A 19065-nucleotide genomic window follows, 5' to 3' on the forward strand; every position below is an offset into this window, starting at 1 on the left:
GTCTGCGTGGCAAGACGCCTCGCAGCGTTTATTGCGTCGCGATGCCTTCCCGAAGAATTCGTCTCGAGCCTTTAACACACACTGGCTGGCTTGGTGGGATGAAATTCTCGAGACAGAAGACAGGCCGGAAGTAAATATCCGGGGAAGGAAACCGGCCTGGGCGATGGAAAGTAACGATCTTTCTGTCTTTCCTGGAAGAAGCTAAGCAAGAAAGAACTGGAGAACACCTAAAGCTTCGTTACGTGTGCTCCACCCACGAACCAAACAGGAAAGCTCGTACACGACATTGGGTATCTCTAGCTCGATGAAATCAGACGGATTTTTATTGGCGATCGCATGCTGCCTGCCGTGATGGCGACCTATAGCGGCAGAGGAGGGAAACGGGTTGCCCTTCTGCAATCTGACTGAGCCATTTCACCGATCGATACCGTTTAGGTCGTGTAAATATTGCAAATTGATTTGCGCGTGACGTGGAAGATCGCGTGCGGATGAATTGGAGAAATTGCTGGGTTCACGTGCAGTTTTGCGTATTCTGACGGCGAGTGCAGTCGAAGTTCGTTTATTGGAACGAAATTTTATAATTAATGTTCGATTAAGTGAAATTTAATGGTCGAATTCACTCATGTGAATGTGAGCTCCTATTATGCGAGCGAAAAATAGTAGGTAGCAGGGAAATTTGCAGAGATCCAATTATGCATATAAAGCGCTCGACTTCCGATAAGTTCAGGTAAATGGAGTTTCATTGGATTCGCTGATAAATGTGACTGTACCACGAACATATTTGCCAACAGTACGCAAAGAGGTCACGAGCAGACGGCCAACTGTTTGCGAATATCAAAAAGGCTGCGCCTTTATGTTAAATTGTATTTTGTAGGAATATTTAATTATTGAAACAAACCTGATTGTCAGTCGAGCTCGAAATGTTTGACCTAGCTTCGGTTTGTTTAGGATCTACATTGATTAGTCACGACTGTCTCTCAAACTGTTCACGATACTTAAATCTTTATATATCAATCTCCCTGTCACTTTAGCGAACAGAATATACTTAACATCGTCAAGAAATATTTGAAATAAAAGATCACACCAATAAGCTTAAGATACTTTCTCAGCTTATTTTTAAGTCAGAGAAAAGCAATCGCGTGGAAAGTGACGCGGGGAGAATACAACAAAGTTAAGGGTGAATATCGCCACTGTTTTAGGACTTAGAACTTAGAAGAGTGGTTTAACACAGAAAATGCAAAGTAGCACTTCGAAATTCATGGAAATTTCCGAGAAATCGGTGGACGGATCGAAGGAATTTCAATGGGGAGTTTGGCCATGAGAACAAAACAATTGCTCGCGGTAAGAGGCATGAACGACATCGAGGTTCCTTCCTATGGAAAGACAACAGGGGACACCACTCCTCGGGAGAGTTATCGATCAATGACCCCAATAGCGTTTCATGAAAGTTATCAGCTTTGCCGAGACGATACCCGTACGATATAAGATTACAAGTTTGATAAGCTATTGTTCCTGGTCAAATCCTTGTCCTGTTCTATGTATCGTGGACCAGCGATAACGGATACAAAGCATACCATAATCGTGCTGCTTAATTCAATCTGTCGTATCTGTAATAAGCCATGTTCGGCTTATCTGGAATCATACGGGGCCGCATAGTTCACATACTGTAACTGCACCGGCGGCCATACTAAACGAGAACACGAAAAATGTTGCAAAGTTCCTTCCTCGAGATCCAGCTACCATACAGTAGTTTTATACAGTCTGCTTAATAAGGACGTGTACCGAAGATTTTCTTATCTAGATGAAGGCATAATGAAAAAATTCTGAGAAAAAAACAGCGTGGTAAACTTCTTTTACGATGTATTAAAAGAAAATTTTATGTGACCCTCTGGTCTTTCCAGCGGGACGATGTTTTTAAGCGGGAGTATTATATGTGTAGAAAACATTTCGAAGCTACATTCTCGTGTAGAGGAAAGGAACGCAGGCACATGGTAACATCGATTGCGATTCTAGCAATGTAATCTTTTTCTCGATGACAGGAAGTTCAGAAAATCTAATCTTTCAGCTGGAGAAATAGAACGTGCAATATAACGTACATAATACAAATTGGACTGTAATAAATAATTTTTATCTTTACCACGGAGAAGGTAGAATACAAGATAAAATGAAATACCCAAAATTTGTGTTAACTGTTAAACGGAGCATTGAGCAACAGCGAAAATCTATATGTTTCAAACGCCTGAATCTTAAGCCGAGATTTCGTACTTTAAATTCACTTCTCTCCGCAATGCATCAAGTTTCACGTTGCTCAGTCACGCAGTGTCACTCGGAAATACAAGTTGAAAATCATAGAAGCGACGAACAAAGAGTTGCAAGTTCTTCTGGAAGAGGAATCGGTAAAACGTAGCTGAAGTAGGTCAGTCCGGATGGTTCCCATAAGTCAAGGAAAATTCCTGAATAATTAAGCGGAAGGTTCGCGACACGCGCTGCCAAGCGCGACAAAGTGTCCTCGAAGATAAGATTTTGCAGAGTTCTTGAGATCGATTCCGCACGGTGGCTTTCTACTGGTGCGAACTTTGGTGTACGCCGCGGGTAGAATACGTCAGAAGGAAAAGAGCAGCCGGAGATTCAGTCGGGAGTTAAAGCTTGACGGAAACTGCGGACTTCCATGTCGTTTGTTAGCGCCAAGACGGCAAAGTGCATTTCGTAGTTTACCGCAAGTTTCGCTGTGGGCGAGGTTTGTCTGTCTGGCAAACCGAGTCTGTGGAATATTGCTAGGTGAATGAAGCCCGTGACGAACATTCGCTGCTACGCAGAGCAGAATCCGAAAAGAGAGAAGTCTAGAAATCGTTACATCGTGTCTCTTTGCTCTTAGCATTTCGATTTCTCAAGTAATTCTAACGATATCCCATTAAGGGTAGCCGGCAACGTTATATCACTGATTTACGTAAAATCGATACGCGTCCCATAATGTGCTATCGGCAGGTTCAGGATAAACGTTGGCGAACTCCGGTTGAACGACCTCCTGGCAAATATATCTTCAGCACGCGTTGCAGATTCTTTGGATAGTTCCCGCTACCATGCGTACCCGCGTCTTATAAGCAGTCTACACATGCTATAACGCGTTCCACGATGCAGATTTCAACGTGTAAAGCATCAGTGCCGAATCTTCGGTTTCTTCGGATCGAACGTCATATTGTCATCGTAAGACCGCGGATATTTATCCATTTTGGAACAATTTTAAGGAAAAATGTACAAAATACAAATTACAAATATGTATATATAAAATATATCAAATATAGTATAATAAATTATACAAATATGCAGATACATATAATATCCAAAGTAAAATAAATCGTCTAATAGATTTAGTGAAACCTCCAGTTTCATCATCATAAAAGGCTCGCTGTATTTACCGAGCAAATATACACACACTTAGCAAGTTATTGACACGATCCATGATCGACGTCGGTCGACGATGTAAAATTTATTCACCGGTTGAAACGATGCGTATGAAATTCTCTGCAGCGCAAACTCCTCGCTATGGTTCCCATATCTCGATTCAAATAACTCGAATTAGTATGTTCGCGGCGAAATCGCCCGAAGGACGAGTACGCGAATTAATTTCCGCTAGGTCTGCGATCGCGTTGTTACGCGTTTCCACGCGAATCGTACGATCTCCGTCAGATAGGGGACGGAATTAACGACAGCATTACGTTTATCCGACAATGTTGACACCTCTGCGACCAGTGTTCTATTTCCATGGAAATTCCGGCTCGGTAACAGGCTGACAGCTAACGAGATCATCGCCCATAGGCGAGCCACGCGCGCGAACAGTCGTCGAAAATTCGAGTTCCTTGCGGCAAAAGAAAACAGTCTTTTACGACCGGGACGAACCTGACTCTTATTCGCGTAATCATGCAAATTCCTGGCAAGAGAAGATAATGTTCAGCCGCAGAAATGATCCAAACTAGCCGTACGAACGTCTACTTTCGATGGCCAGACCGTACTTCCGGCGACCTTGCAGGAACAGTGATCCTGCGCGGGTGTTTCAAACCACTTGCCGGCCACCTATTCAAGATTTGCTTATCTGCTAATTAAATTGTTCTCACCATCGAAGAAGGTTAATTAGCTCTTGCTGTTCTCGAGACGAGATATCGCGGGACTAATTGTACGAATACTTTTGTCCTTCGCTGTAAATGACATTCAAAGGTTATTTAAACTGTTGACACGATCATGAGATATCAAAGACAAACGAAGTTGTTGTAGAATTAATTACACGAATACTTTTTACATTTCACTGCGAATAGCACTAAGAAAAGTATTCGATCTCAATGCTCCTGTTGTGATTACGAAATATCAAAGACGAATACGATACAACAAAGTGTTGTAGAAAGCCAAAATTTCTGAAAGCGGCCTGGTTGGACTTGGCTTCGAGGTAATTTGAAAGCACGGACGGTCGTTAGAACCATATCTCGCGGCCGCTGGCTGGCTGACTGCGTTTTAACCTTATTCCATTGGCTCGCCCAGTCGAAAGAGATGCCTTTCTTCGCCCGGCAAAGTACGCACTTCAGGTTGCTTTGCCTCGGGTCTCGCGGTCTCACCTCCGCAAGCGCAGCTGGCTAAACGTTTGCTCTTGCTTTCTCGCATTTTCGGTGTGGTAATGTACTATGTAATAACGGTTATTTATAGGCAGTAAATGCCGTATGCCATTCTCCGCGCTTTCCTTCTCCCCCGTTCATCGTTTCCTTCCTACGACCGCCACGGTCCACGATAATTCTTCACCGCTTTGGAATTCGACCGATTTTTATTCGCCTTTTATCCTGCGACGCGATCCTCTACCCTCTTTGCCGGAATTCTTTTCGAGCCTAGTTTCCAAGTAACATGCGCGATAAAAATCCATAATTCAGGTACGAACGTTCTAAATATTAGATTGTTCTAATCGATTCCAATTTATTTATTATTTGTTTAATTCTTGACTCTCGGCTTTGAATGGCTTCCAGTTTCCGCTTTACCACCGTACATCGTCTGCACCTTGTAAACCAATGCTATTTTCCTTCTACACTTTTACTACGTTTACGCTATGACACTCATTTCTTTATTTAATCAGCCGTAATTACAGTTAAGAAAAATTTAAGAGTAATGTATTTGCATAGAAGTAGCACCTTACCGAATACCAAGTTGGTGCATACGATATGTCGTTTTAAAATTAACACGTGATTTCATGAAAATATTAGGTTGTCCTAAAGGTTTCTTTCGTTTTATAAGGAAATAGTAGATGCACAACATTTTCTGTTTTATGTTATTTTATTCAATTACATATGATCCATTTTACAATAATAGAACAATATAAAACAATATAAAACGGAAAATGTAATGCATCTATTATTTCCTTATAAAAAGAAAGGAACTTTTAGGACAACCTAATATCAAAGGTCCATGATATTTTACGTAATTCTATGTATTTGACCAGCAATTAATTAGTCCCGTTATGTATAAGATATATAAGAATCATCACTTTTAGAATTAACAAATCCAACGTTCGTTTATTTATTTACGTATGAGTAAAAAACAACGACGAAGCTGGAATCGCATGATATTAACGACTGCGCTATAGCATTCAAGTTATCGATTCTCTGGAAACTGGAACAATTTTAACGAGTCGAGATATTCGCCAAACTTATCCCAGGGGGATAAGGGGACAGGCGACGAGGATCGTGCAATCTGTCGTTATATAATGGCGGATCACGTTCGAGTGGCATTTGAAACGTCGTTAATTGCAGCTGGTGAGGAAATTCCCGTGGTTCGTGGGACCGAGGTAAAGACGTACCAACGTGGCCGGTTAAGAACAAGAGGTCCCATAGACGGGCGAGGGAAGAAACTGAAAGAAGCAGCGTTTTTCTGGCGAGAAAACTTATTTGCCGGTCTACGAGGGGTAATTCGCACTTGGCAATTTCGCGCTACGGCTCTATAAAGCTGCAGTTCCTTTGAAATCTTTCCTTTCCTTTCGCACGTTTCACTCTCCACGGCTGAGTAATGGCGATAGAGAGAAGCAGACGTTTCAGACAACATCAACATTAGGCTATGGTTACCAGTGGATTTTCGAACGAAATAGAAATAATGCTCTGACGAATACATCGGAGTAATCAAATATTGCACGCTGTATTTCTTTTTGCAAGTGCACGCAAGGTGTTATTTTCATATAAAATCTATCTAATCAAGAGCTATTTCTTTATGAATTCTCATCTTTACATTTTTTGAACAATCGTTCTCGTAACATTTTTGGCAATCTATAGATACATCAATGAAAAATGGAGAAATTTATTGCTCGATATATACAATCGCTCACAAAAGTATTCGAATGCTTATAAAAATGTTTAACGCGCGTAAGTGTAAAACTGTGTATCGTGTACCAAGGTAAAATTCTCCATCGTTTCCATCTTTGTAATTAATTCAAGAAAATCGATTACCGTTCAACAACTGGCAAACAGCAAATAGGAATTACTTTTCACCATATTACGGTGTTTGCCGTAATTGAATCGAAATTCGTTACAAAATACCTAAGTACACTGCGAGAACACTGAATTATTCAGTCCATTATATTTTTCTAGTTTGGTTACATTTTTGTAATTGTACTTTAAACGTAGATTAAGCCGTAGCGCCGATAAGTGAATTTTGAACTCGATAAAATAATTTCAAACGTTCGCATTTGGTAAAACAAAGTAGATAAGAGCGTGTTTTAATCGTACGAGCTCACCTTATTTGCCAAGTCTAGCATGTTTCCAGTCCCCCCTGCGGCAGCTTCCACTAGTTTCTGTAGAGTATGGGGTTCCGGCGAGAGATCGCGTGCTCCGCTATCGAATTCCCAGCGTTCATGCCGTCCAGATACGGTACCTGAACATAAGTGAAATAGCGTATCATCCGTGCTGAACTGCGTTCAACGTAGTAAAATCAAAATCACGGCTGAAAATAGGAAATTTAGTAGACTAAAATCGGATGTCCAAATTGATTCAGATTTGTGTTTATCCGAGATCGACGAGGCTGACAGGTTTTGAAACATTATACATATATAGGGTGTTTTAAAAATCCTGGTAAACCGGCCGAGCGATGTTCCATATGGAAAAATAAGTCGAAGGAGATGAGTCTGAAAACTCGTTAGTTACGCGTGTACTAATACTGGAAGTTTCGAATTATGAAACTTCTGTTTCTGTGGGTGCCTGCACTTTAAAGATTGAGAATGTTAAGGTTTGCTTCGTGTACTAACTGAAGTATTAATTATATCCTTATTTATAAAACCGTCCAAATTAAATACAGAAGAAAGGAAAGTAGAAAGAAATCGCGATACTGTCCACGTTTAGGCTCACCTATTTCGAGATCGAAGTTTGAAATGAGAAAATGTTCTTACTTTTCGACTTATTTTTCCACGCAGGATTACCACCTGACCGGTTGTACCACGATTATTGGGACACTCTGTATGACGCAATATTGCACGTAAAACGAGATATAAATTCGCATCAAAAAATTGCAGACTCCACGAAAATAACAAAAGAATTCCATCGTTGGCCGATTAACGCTAAACGCATAAAACGATATAATTATTCATAATTTTCTTTCTTTTATCTTTGAAATACCAACAACGAATATCTCTCAAATTTAGTCTCTGCGAAAATGCCTGCCACTTACGAAAAGAAGGGAAAAGGAAAGAGCTTACCGAGACTGTTGTCGCTGCTAGTCGGTAAGTATTCCGGCGTGTGCGTATGATGAGGACTAGTTCTGTGCTTGCCAGACCTGAGAGCCTCGATCTCCGGTCGAAGAGCCAAGCGACACCTGAGGAACTCTTGATAGGAAATGCGACCGTGCTCGTCCGCCCCCAATTCTCTCATTAACTCCTCCACCGAATTCTCCAGATTCAGTTCTCTGCATACCGTCAGCAGATCCTGACTGCAATTTCAAACAGAAAAGAATAGCCTTCGTTCGAGCTGTTCCAGACAATCGCAGAATTACATAATCGTCGCGTTTGCCAACCTTTCACGATTCCACGCAGTTTAAATATAAAATACATTCTACTTCATAAATCACTTGCTAATTTGTTACTGATTTTCTTGTAACATTTGCCAATTTCAAAGAAAGGGTTAAATTCTTCGGTCGTCGAGGCATTGTCTCATGGAAGTTTTCAAGTATCGGTGCTTTAACACTAACCTTACCAGGCCTGGTCAAACGACCGTTTTCAAAATTTCTTCTAAAATCGTACATTCATTGTTATTTCTTCCGTTCTAACTCTATGAAAATTCTTATAATCAACAAAAATCGAGAAATTGATTAATCAGATAGTATGAGAATTTACATCGAGGTAAAGTCCTGCCAAGGTCAATGTTAACGAACGGGGGTGACTTAAAGAGGATCTGTACAAGGTCTAACATTTTTCGAATCGCAGAGCTTCGAGGAAAGACAAATTCAACTTTTACAGATCAATTATTCAATTACAAAAATAAATGATTATTTGTGTTATACGTATAGTTTGTGTGAGAGGGCTAGAAGTACAACGAGCATACGTAGGTTGACTGTGGTAGGCCAGATAGCAAGTTAAGATGCGATTTATCATTTATCATTATTATTTCAAGCTGTAGAGACAACGATGTAGAGATAAAGCTCGATCTGCAAAGGTTGGGCTTGTTCGAATTTCGGTTATGGTGACGGTTTTGTAAAGATTTTCACAGCGGAGTATAAAAAGAAGGAACAAAATTGTAGTATTATTTCGAACGAAGGATTCGTATTGTAGTATCGTTACTATATCGATATTAAAATATTATTTCAAATTACAGAGACTCGAATTACCAAGGTTCGACTGTAATAGTATGATTATCAGATATCGACTTCATTCTATAATTACAATATTCATTGATGCCTGCTCTAAGTATACCAAGCATCCGAAGACTTATGGACGACAGCATAAATCAGAGTAATTGTAAAAAATTCAAACGTCCCTGCGGCAATTCAAATTCCCTTCGATGCTCCCTTCTACTCGAGCAGTTTGTCATCCGCGGTTCTCATTAACGTCAAACCATTGACCCGACGGGGACGTGGTCTGAAGTCACCTGTTTTTCCAGGCGATCACACGTCTGGCGAAACGCGGCCACATAACTACGTTCCTACGGCCATGAATAATTTATTCGCTGAATAATTCATAAATCGAAGATGGTACTCTCCCGTAGTACTCGCTGGACGTTCGCGAGATTAAAGAAACGTCGCGGCCGACGACGCAGAAACAACGGAGAAGGCAGCAGGCTCGCGCCGCTAAGCTACTTAATTAAAATCGCCACGCTCATAAACCGTATTGAACGTCGCGTTCGCGGTGTCCGGATGTCTCTGCAACGGCGGGTCCCTCTTAATTTTCCTCGACAGCAGGATGGAGTATCATCGGTGAGGCTCGATTAAAACGTCACCGCGCTCGGCGAACGCTGGGGAATCACGCGGAAGACGGACATACAGGGGCGATCGATAACGGGGAATTAAAGATTCATCGGCTACACGGAGCAGACACGGACATTCGGAGAAAATCGTTAAAACCGACTCTCTGTCTCCTTTCTCCGTGAATGCTGACGTCTTTTGTTGCGATGCGAGGGAAAAGGCGTGGTCCGGATGAGATTTAACACTAGAGTTACTAACGCCCGAAGTATAAAACTTGCTTCAAAGGAATTAAAGTGCTGGGAATAGGACGAAGCTTAGAACGCAATAAGAGATACAAGCTTTCGTTTGTATATTTGAAAAAGACGAATAATTATGAAAATCTATAAAATTTCTATGAAAATACGACCTGATCGGTTCATCGGCACTCTGATAGTCCTGGTATTAACGTGGAAGTGTTACACACAGATGAAAACCGAATTATTGGTCGTCGCGAATAAGCGAATTATTAATGCGATTCCCTCGTACCTATAAATTTAAATGTGGGAAAATCACAATGAAAGTTGCTGGAAATATGCAATTTAAACTATTTAATCATTTAGGGAAGATCAACTACAACCTCTGTTCCATTCAGGTAATTTTATAATTTCTACGTTATTTTGGGAGCAACTGTAAATAAAAAAGTTGTTGGTTGCAAATCTTGAATAATAAAATTAATTACTCGCTCGATAAGATACGCGGAATGTTACGGTTTTTACGCGAATAAATGAAAATTCTTCAGCGAGAAAGATTCTTTTACTTCGTTGTTCGCCCTCGCTGCCTAATGTAATAAATTCGAACAGCAATATGGATATCACAATGCAAATGTACTAGTTCTCGACAGATCTTCGATATCAGTTTATCCGAAAATAGGATTTCATACGATAGAATGTCACTCTTCATATTCAGCTTATTTTGCATGTAGATTCATCCCCTTTCATGTTCTAGTAATAATTCCAAAACCTTTCATATTCTGTCGTTTTGAAGCACAGTATGAGATAACTTGGCCGTTAAAGTATCCACTGAGATATGACTTTGCCCAATAATATCTTGTAAATTATTTCTCTCTTCCAGATCTACTTCAAAAATACCATAGTATTCACGATTCGCAGAAAGAAGGGAACTCGATGGGACGAACATGGGGTGGCGACGAAAACTTTCTCGCAGAAACTTTTCCCTCGTCCCGTCACGGAACTTTTCGCTATTTTTTTTCTTTTTTGGGACGTACGGTGGGTACGAGAAGCGCCGTGAAATAAGATACCGATCGAATAACGCGAGTTTATCTAATTCCACGTGCCTCTATGTTTGCCCAAGCACGTGTAAAACGCGAACACGTGGATCGTGGAAGGAATCGCATCGGTCTGCAAACTGCAGAAGCGTTATTATTTCCGTGACAGCCACACCTTGCGCTCTCCTATTCAGCACGTAGCGTATAGCACACAATTTTAATCAACTTTCGTTCAATGGAAAGTGTTGCGGAAAAAGGAAGAAAAGAATCTGCAGAAGGTTTCACACTCGATCGTATTCATGGCAGAATGGGCGTTGAAGTCAGAGACGAGCGAAATTGCAATCAAAAGGATGACGAAACAAAAAAGGGAAAGAGCGTCGACACAGAGATCCGGTCGTGATTAACGGGACGCAATCAATGCGTAAGCATTATGTAATTCACGTGAAGCCAGGCGAACGTTTGAGTGCCATTCAGTACCTTGCCGCCTCTTCAAACCATTGAACCGATTTCCTCGAGGTACCCGCGAGACGCTACTCAAGTCGGAGACACCGTGAAAAAGAAGCGAGAGAGCGCGTAGACGCAAGTAGCACACTCGAGATCTTCCGAGCCAACAAGCATCCGCGTGTACAGTAGTGTACACTGTATACATTGTACGATGTACAGCCAGAATGGAGACGGTTCGAGACTCCTCGTTCTTACAACTTCGTAAAAACGGATTTGGGTTAACAGCGAAAACCTGTTACGTGTTTGGCTTAATAGCTTAACTGGCCAAACTCGAATACAATCGTAAAATCGTTCTAAGTGAAAGCAGTGGACTCTGGGATTTTACGTTTCTCAGACATCTATGATCTCTTTACGACCCACCTACTCGTACTAGTTTCTCCGAATATTTTAAGCATCGTCTCCAAGTGTTCGATCCACAGCTGGAAACTCTCGTTCGATTCCAGAGCTTAATGGGTCGTTAGCCAGTTCATACTATTTGGGTTCGTCCTGTCGCATCCTTAACTTTTAACCGTCGCCTACGACGTGATTTCGGAAAAGAGAATTGATCTGTGGCTAATTTCAGGAACAGTAGGCGTTATTGTTTGTAATTGAAATTAGTCAAATGGCAAGCTGATAATCGACATGGTCAGTGTCTTTGGTATTCTTGTTTCGCAAGCGTCAGATGATCTCCAACCTTGCACGGACGGAGTTCAGCTTTTTATCGCGAAAGGGCAGCGACTGTCGATACTTGCGAGGCTATCTTCGCTGCAAGTTTAACGTATAAAATAACTGCAAGTAACGTCGATCGAAACAGACGTCTCTGAGTTCTCTGAAATACATGTAGATCACGAGATGCGTACGAGATACACGTTCAGGACTGAAATAGGGCCATATACGCAATACGGTATCCAACTATACAATAAAGTAGTTGGATGTCGATCATTTGTTTCCTAGTTAAGAAATAGAGAAAGAGAGAGGCTGACAGACTAACACAAGAGACTGATAATGAGCGATACTGTATCTTTCGTATGAATGGAACGATTCGTCGCTATGTTTCGTCCGTTGCTTTCACACGCAATACACGTATCTTCGTATACCATTCTCATTTCTACGTATTGTAAAATTATGATTGAGACGCGTATTCATTCGTGGTGGATCGCGTTGAATGGATTTCGTAAAGCAAATGTTGCAAATAATATTTGTACTATTTACAGAGAAGCTATTTTATCCTCTCGAATGTACACGAAATGGGTTACTCTTACTTTTGATTCTAGACGTTTATTTCACGTAGACAAAAATGGCATTCTTCAAAGACTATCCTAGATGGAGGTAAGTATGTGGAAGTGTTGGTTGACATTAAATGAAAACGAGCATTCGTTATACGAATGTTGCGATACGCGTATCGCCATGAGAAATAGCCAAACTATTTTCCCATCTTCTCTTATCCTTTCGTTCTTTAACATTATGATTATAAGAGAGAATTCCAAGGACCTGTTTAATATCTTGCTTGGATGCTATTTCCTCTTCTACTCGCTTCTACGTACAATCTTATAAGTTTCAAGAAATTCAAGTATTTATAGCGTTATGATAGAATATCTTCCTCTTTTAACATGAAAACCTTCCTATTTCTAACACACGTATAATCTTCTGTAAAGTACGTTCGCAAATCCATTTTTATACTGAGACGACAGTACGAAAGTTGCTATATTTATATTTACACAACTTTTACCCATTATTCTGCCTTTGCTGGGTAAAACAATTTATTCAGATTACTCGTACTACGCATATGTTTCTTCAACGCGAGAACGAAATTTGCACGTAATTCGAGTAATTCGTTCGGCAAAGTGAGATACGTACCGCCTCGACATCTTCCTTTTGAGTTTTCTAAGGGACAGCCTCTCCAACGTTCTAGATTCCCAGGTCTTCAACGACTCCATCATCCCCGTGATCGGGCGTGGGCCGCGATCTCGACCGATGACACGCGCAATCGGACACGGTTTGAAGGTCTGGTCGAAGCGATGCAACGAGTGCCACTGCACGCGGGTCGTGCTGCATCGCGGTTCCACCGGCAAAGAGGAGGGAAAAAAAGAGCCGGAGAAAGAGAGACGCGATTGCTCGCGAGCGTGAAACGAACGCGACTTAATCCACCGCGATGCGTGTCACTCGATGTCCCGTGTGCGGTTTTACGGCTGACACGCGGCTTTATTTTAAACACACTCTCGCATACCTCGTCTCACCTGCCCGCCTGGCTCGTAGTCAACTGCTCGACGCTTCATTAGCAAAACTGTGGCTGGTGTCGATTGAGAGATCATCCAGATACGTATATCGTAACAAATAGCGATCTTACGATGTTGTTAGTTTGTGAAGAGAGTCGTTCAGGAGTCGGAAACTACGTACATCGATGATGAAGAGTGGTAGAAAAGTAGAGTTGCTGGTTTTAACGAGATTGATTTTTCTCTTCAGTCAAAGACCATAGTAGCGTGATAACAAGGAGAATATTTCACCGAGATATGAGAAGGAAAATAGGTTAAGTATAATTTTTGAAACAGAATATGTTGTTACACTGTGTAACGTACCACCATTGTATTCATTACGATATAGAAGCGTATTTTACTCGAATTAGGTCAAACACGATATGTTACAGCGGCTACAAAAGGTATTAATTATAGGATTTATAATATAGCATTTATTGTTAATTAACAGCGAGATCCACGTATAAATAGATACTTTTAAGCGTATGAATAATTTCGCACGACTACGAGAACCGATGCTATAAATATGAAATGTAAAAGCTGATGCAAATAATGATCTCAGCGATATCAGATAAATTATAAAATCCTAGCAGTTTTCCTAAAAGTTACCTTGAGCCGTGTTATTCCACTAGTTCTAAAAGGGTCAAGGAAACAGATGAGATGGCCGTTAGAGAAGACAAAGAGTCAGGTTAGAAAAGCAAACAGTGTTCGATGCATGGCGGAGTGCAACGAACGAGGCTGCACAGTAGGAGCGTCTTGAGTCATTGACACCGCGTACGTTTTCTCTCCGTGCATTGTCTTCAAAACTGGAAACGAATCTGCCAAACAGCCCGCGTAATTTTCAGTTCGCACCATTGTGCATCCGGCGCAGTGACTCTGGACGAAGAAAGTAGTCGTAACTCGTAATCAGGAAACGCGGTTATTGTGAAACAATCGGATGTACGGAGAGAGAAAGAGAAAGAGAGAGAGAGAGAGAGAGAGAGAGAGAGAGAGAGAGAGAGAGAAGCGCGGATTCACTCTTCATACGCGATGTCGTTTTTGTTGCACAACAACCGGGCATCCAACATGGCAGATGAAAGTTACATGATTGATTTTTATTCTGATAAGGCTTATGTATATCGGCGCAGCTTATGTATATCAGGCTATAGCAACCACGATTAATATAGCGAGGTTCTTAATCGAAGCATCGAGTATTCAAAACTGTATGCGAGTGCTACTTTTTTCGATAATGTGCAATACGTAAGTTAGACGTCGATGGTCAATTAGGTCTACCGAAAAAATCAGACTAACGTCTAAATCAAAGTAAAATTCATCGTAAAAGATCATTGATGTGTATTCTTATACTGTGGTTGAATTATGATCCATTGCCACGTTTTTCGTAATTTTATATCGTATCTATAAAATTGTTCGTTCTCTCGTTGCAATAAATTCATGCCGATACAAGGTTCATTGTTCTTTTTTAACAGATAAACATGTAATGGCATTACATGTATATAATGTATACAACGACGAGCTAATCTCAACTAATCGTACATCTAGAAGATAAGACGGTTTACGTGATTAAATTTTCTTTGTTTAAAAACTAGACTCTTGTTACCTCGATAAACCAAAGATAAAGGAACAATATTTTATATATATGTAGCTGAATTTGGGAAAAAAAACTGTTATCAAGTCAGATCGTCAAATAGACGTGAACTGCGCACGACAGATAGCGTGTAGATATATCATAAGCAGCGGATTAACATCAAGCCGTATTATTTCGAGTCATCGATTTTTGTTTCTCGAGTCGGCTCACTCCGGGACTGGCTCGATAGGGAAAAAATTTCCGTAAGCAAAAGAGACGAGATAGTCGGTTCGGTTATGAAACTCACCGGATGACCAAAAGAAAAACGAGTCTCTGGACAGGGTACACGGCGTGATTGGCCGAAAATCCAATTTCCAGCTTCGTCCCAGGGCACGTGTGATGTCGTTAAGAGCTCGTCGACCCTGTTACCGTCTCATCCCGTGACTGCCGAATCACTATTTTTATTTCGAAGGTTTAACAGCCATCAGGAGGCTGTTACACCGCAAGGTGGACAAGAAAGATGCTAAATTAAATCTTCCCACCTAGACTGGCTATATGGATTTCCTTATTTTATCAACGGGGAATGGCGAAACGCGGAAAGAAGGAAAGAAAAAAAAAATGCAAGAAAAAGTGAGAAGAGTACGACGAGGGAAACAACCTGGAGGCTGCGAGTAAAAAGGGATTGAAGAGCGGCGAACGGGAGAATGTTTTGCCTTTGCAGAGCGTTTCCACGGGTGAAATGATTTCCATAATGCGGCGCACTCACGATGAACAACGAACGAACCCCATCTCACCAGGCAAAAGTGGACGTCTCGGAGCCGACGTTACATCGTTCGCCAACGCGACGAGCAACTCGTTACAAGCTCGTAGTTTCGCGTGCACGCGGAGTCCCCTTTGTATCGGAAAGCTCTCCTCCGTCGGGTGAATGTCATCGTGGGCTGGGGCTTACAAAAGCAACGCAGAATGCAGCTACCGGCCCAATAAGTGTCGTCTCATTGTTGAACCGCGCGAAACCGATGCCGAGCCCTTTCCAGAGAATCGTTCTACCGTGAATGCGGGACTGCGAATGATCTCTTTTACCAGATGTTACGTGATTAAGCGTTTTGTAGTGCTTCTACGACATCCTAATTTTATAAACGTTGGATCAAGAGTGGGTTCAATTTAAATTGGAATTTGTAACAGCGTGATACATATAACGTAAAGTATTCGAGTAAAGTTAAGTTATCTTTGGTTATTATCATTACGGATATTTATGCAAATTCACCTTTCTACGAATATAATTAGGAAGACGCGACATGGGTAGAAAATTGTGTCATGTGTTACATATTGTACTAGAATTAGGATATTTTACATATTACGCATACTCTGTATACTTTTCTACCTTCAAATTTCCCATAAATGCGGAAAATCCGCGGTTGATTAACCGTCTCTGATAAATCATCTGTTATAAAGATAACAATGTTAATATCACAGGGGATAATCTTCGAGTAGAAGAAGGATGATAATTATGATCTCCAACAAAATCTTGGAAAGTAAGTATTCTTTTTGATAAGGATCATCGTGAAGGAAGAAAGATCTTCGATAAAGATATAAACAGAAAGAGAGCGGGGAAGAAAGGAAGAAGAACTCTTTCCAGTTCAAAAGTTCACTTTCCGTCGATTTTACATATCTCTGTATAAAAACGAGGGACCAATCAGTCGGATGGCGAGAGCCACACGCTCATCCATATTCCAGATAGGAGTTTCAAGAACAGAGTTTATTCTCAACTATCGAACGTGCTTCCCTTGACCTCGCTGAGTCGAGGCCGCACTGGCAGGTCGAGGTTACACGCGCCCAGAGGGGAAGAGGCTAGAATGAGCCGCGGAAACGCCGAAAAACTGAGCAAATAACGAGGAAAGGGTTGCTGCCAGCTGATGAAAAGCGACACGGCTATTCCATGTTAAGCGCGTTCCGCTCTATTTCGTCCGTACACGCCCTTGAAGAGGGCACGCCGTGCATAAAAGGGCTCGCGTCTCCTTCAGGCAATCCCTTTTCAGTTGCTCCGCTGTTCCCGCTGGATACGCTGGAATAGGTCCACCATTAAAAACAAAAAAGGCCCAAGGCAGAAGAGGGAGAAGGTGAGCGAGAGGTGGCGTAGCTTCCGCCACGTGAAAGGGAGGAACGTGGAGAAACGAAACATTACCTAATGCCGTGTTTTCACTGCGAGAACATCGCGTGTTTCGCGCACCCCAACGCCAGCAGCCAGCGTACTCGTCCGTCTGTCCTTTGTCGCCCGTTATCCATCGCGTTATCTCCTTCCCTTTCCAGTCTATCTTTTTGTCCGTCGACCTTTCGAGGGGTTTCGATTTCCGTGTAATCAACGACGAATCGAGAGATAGACAGATAGAGAAACAGAGAAAGAGAGAGAGAGAGAGAGACGGAGTGGTTACGCGTTCGATGAAGAGCTTCAGACACGGGAGCCGGGGTTAATTGTAAGCTCGTCGGCCAATGTTGCGTACGTTCCCGATCGTTAACGGCGTGAAACGCTCCGCTTCGACACTCGTCTCTGCTGTAACGACTCGACGATCGTCGACACCCGTTCGATGGACTTTTAACTCGACGATGAATACTTTACCGCGAGCTCAAAAGAGTTCGCTTCGACGCCTACCGCCGTGCAGTGAAACTTCACCGTATCACACGGAGCTTCTATAGGTCCTCTTATCGATTCATTCTCGTCGCGAATAACTTTTCGAATTAAAAATCCAACACTTCGAACTTGAACCATGCGACAAAGAAACCTTTAAACACGAATGCTTCGTCTAATCAACGACTGTGCCAATTTCCGCAAGGTTCGTTGGTCTCTCTGGCCAACATCGATCATCGTTAACAGTCTCGTCCGGATGAGAAACAGCGTGCGGACGGCCCGGCCAATTTTCGTTTCATTTTTTTCTCCGGTCGTTCGTCATGGAACAGGCAATCTTTTTCCGCGTGGAAAACTACAATACGCTTATCGCGAAGTCGCGAAGCTGTGCACGAGACGCACGTGGCACCAGTTGGTACGTGAAGTGGTGCACGAGGGAGAAATGTAAATAACGATAACTGGATGGCGCGAGCTTTCGGAATTTATCGCGAGAAAATCGAACCCGGTAACGAAATTACGAGAACCGACCATGAGACAGGGGAAAAATGGAGAATGAACCGAGAGTGCGACACGTAATTAAGCAAACGGGGAAAGGCTGGCCATGCGGGAATTCGATAATTATCAAATGGCCAATTAAAACACGGAATTTTCGAGCTTTTTGATGACCCACCCGGAGGGTAGCGTATAAAGAATTTTAGCGAATGTCATGACCAATTTCAACCCTTTTATGAAATTTCTATAAAACGATAGAAAGTATCCAGTTACATTTAATTTATGTTCCTTAATATATGGGGTGTTCTAGATCTTTGCGATATTTTTTATCAATATATTTCATGAGCATAAATAAAAGAAAGACGTTATATAAACGTAGCTGTGATTTTTTTCGCAACACGCATTCCAAAGGAGAAGAAGAATAAAAATATGTTCTTCTTTTAAAATAAACGGATTGATGAAGTTGCTTAACATCTGTTTTTATACGAAATTCATTGTGATTTGTGTCTCCTCTAACAAAATCAATCGATTCCTCGCATCGATATTTGTTTGATATACATTGTTTTGATATTTTATCGGAATAAAATACGAGAATACATGAGAGTTTATTAATATGAAATCGGACGATATTGCAGATTGAACTCAATAAATGTAATAGTATTAAAAAAACATTTACTATTATTCGTTAACGCATAATATATACTTTATAACAGCCCGCTGCACAAATAAAAAAGCTATTACGCAAATTGTTGATATTTTATTTCATAACTGCAATATCAACAAATAAAACAACGTAGATTAATTGAAAAAAATATTACAATAAAATGTCACATATTATTCCCTCGATATTTTATTATAATACTTCAATAAAGCTTCAATGTTTGTATAAAATACGTTTCGCCCATGAAATATATTAACACGAGGCTTGGTTGATTAAGTCCGATACATCCTATATGGCGAACAATTTGAATGAAAAATATTT

General features: G+C 41.3%; 1 protein-coding gene across 3 annotated transcripts in view; it reads right to left on the reverse strand.

Moving 5' to 3' along the window:
* The window catches only part of LOC122575336 (colorectal mutant cancer protein), a 58972-nt gene that overhangs the window by 31786 nt on the left and 8121 nt on the right, over nucleotides 1-19065 (reverse strand). The window contains exons 1-3 of one of the 3 annotated variants that reach the window (XM_043744123.1): nucleotides 13013-13339; nucleotides 7712-7941; nucleotides 6758-6894 (exon numbers count right to left, since the gene is read on the reverse strand). In XM_043744123.1, the coding sequence (XP_043600058.1) occupies nucleotides 6758-6894; nucleotides 7712-7941; nucleotides 13013-13095 (450 nt within the window). In that variant the 5' untranslated portion in view covers nucleotides 13096-13339. Of the gene's footprint in view, nucleotides 1-6757; nucleotides 6895-7711; nucleotides 7942-13012; nucleotides 13340-19065 lie in introns of those variants that run through there. The other 2 variants (XM_043744122.1, XM_043744125.1) reach the window with 2 other exon arrangements.

Source organism: Bombus pyrosoma, linkage group LG15 (genome assembly GCF_014825855.1).
Source record: "Bombus pyrosoma isolate SC7728 linkage group LG15, ASM1482585v1, whole genome shotgun sequence".
NCBI classification, from domain to species: Eukaryota; Metazoa; Arthropoda; class Insecta; order Hymenoptera; family Apidae; genus Bombus; species Bombus pyrosoma.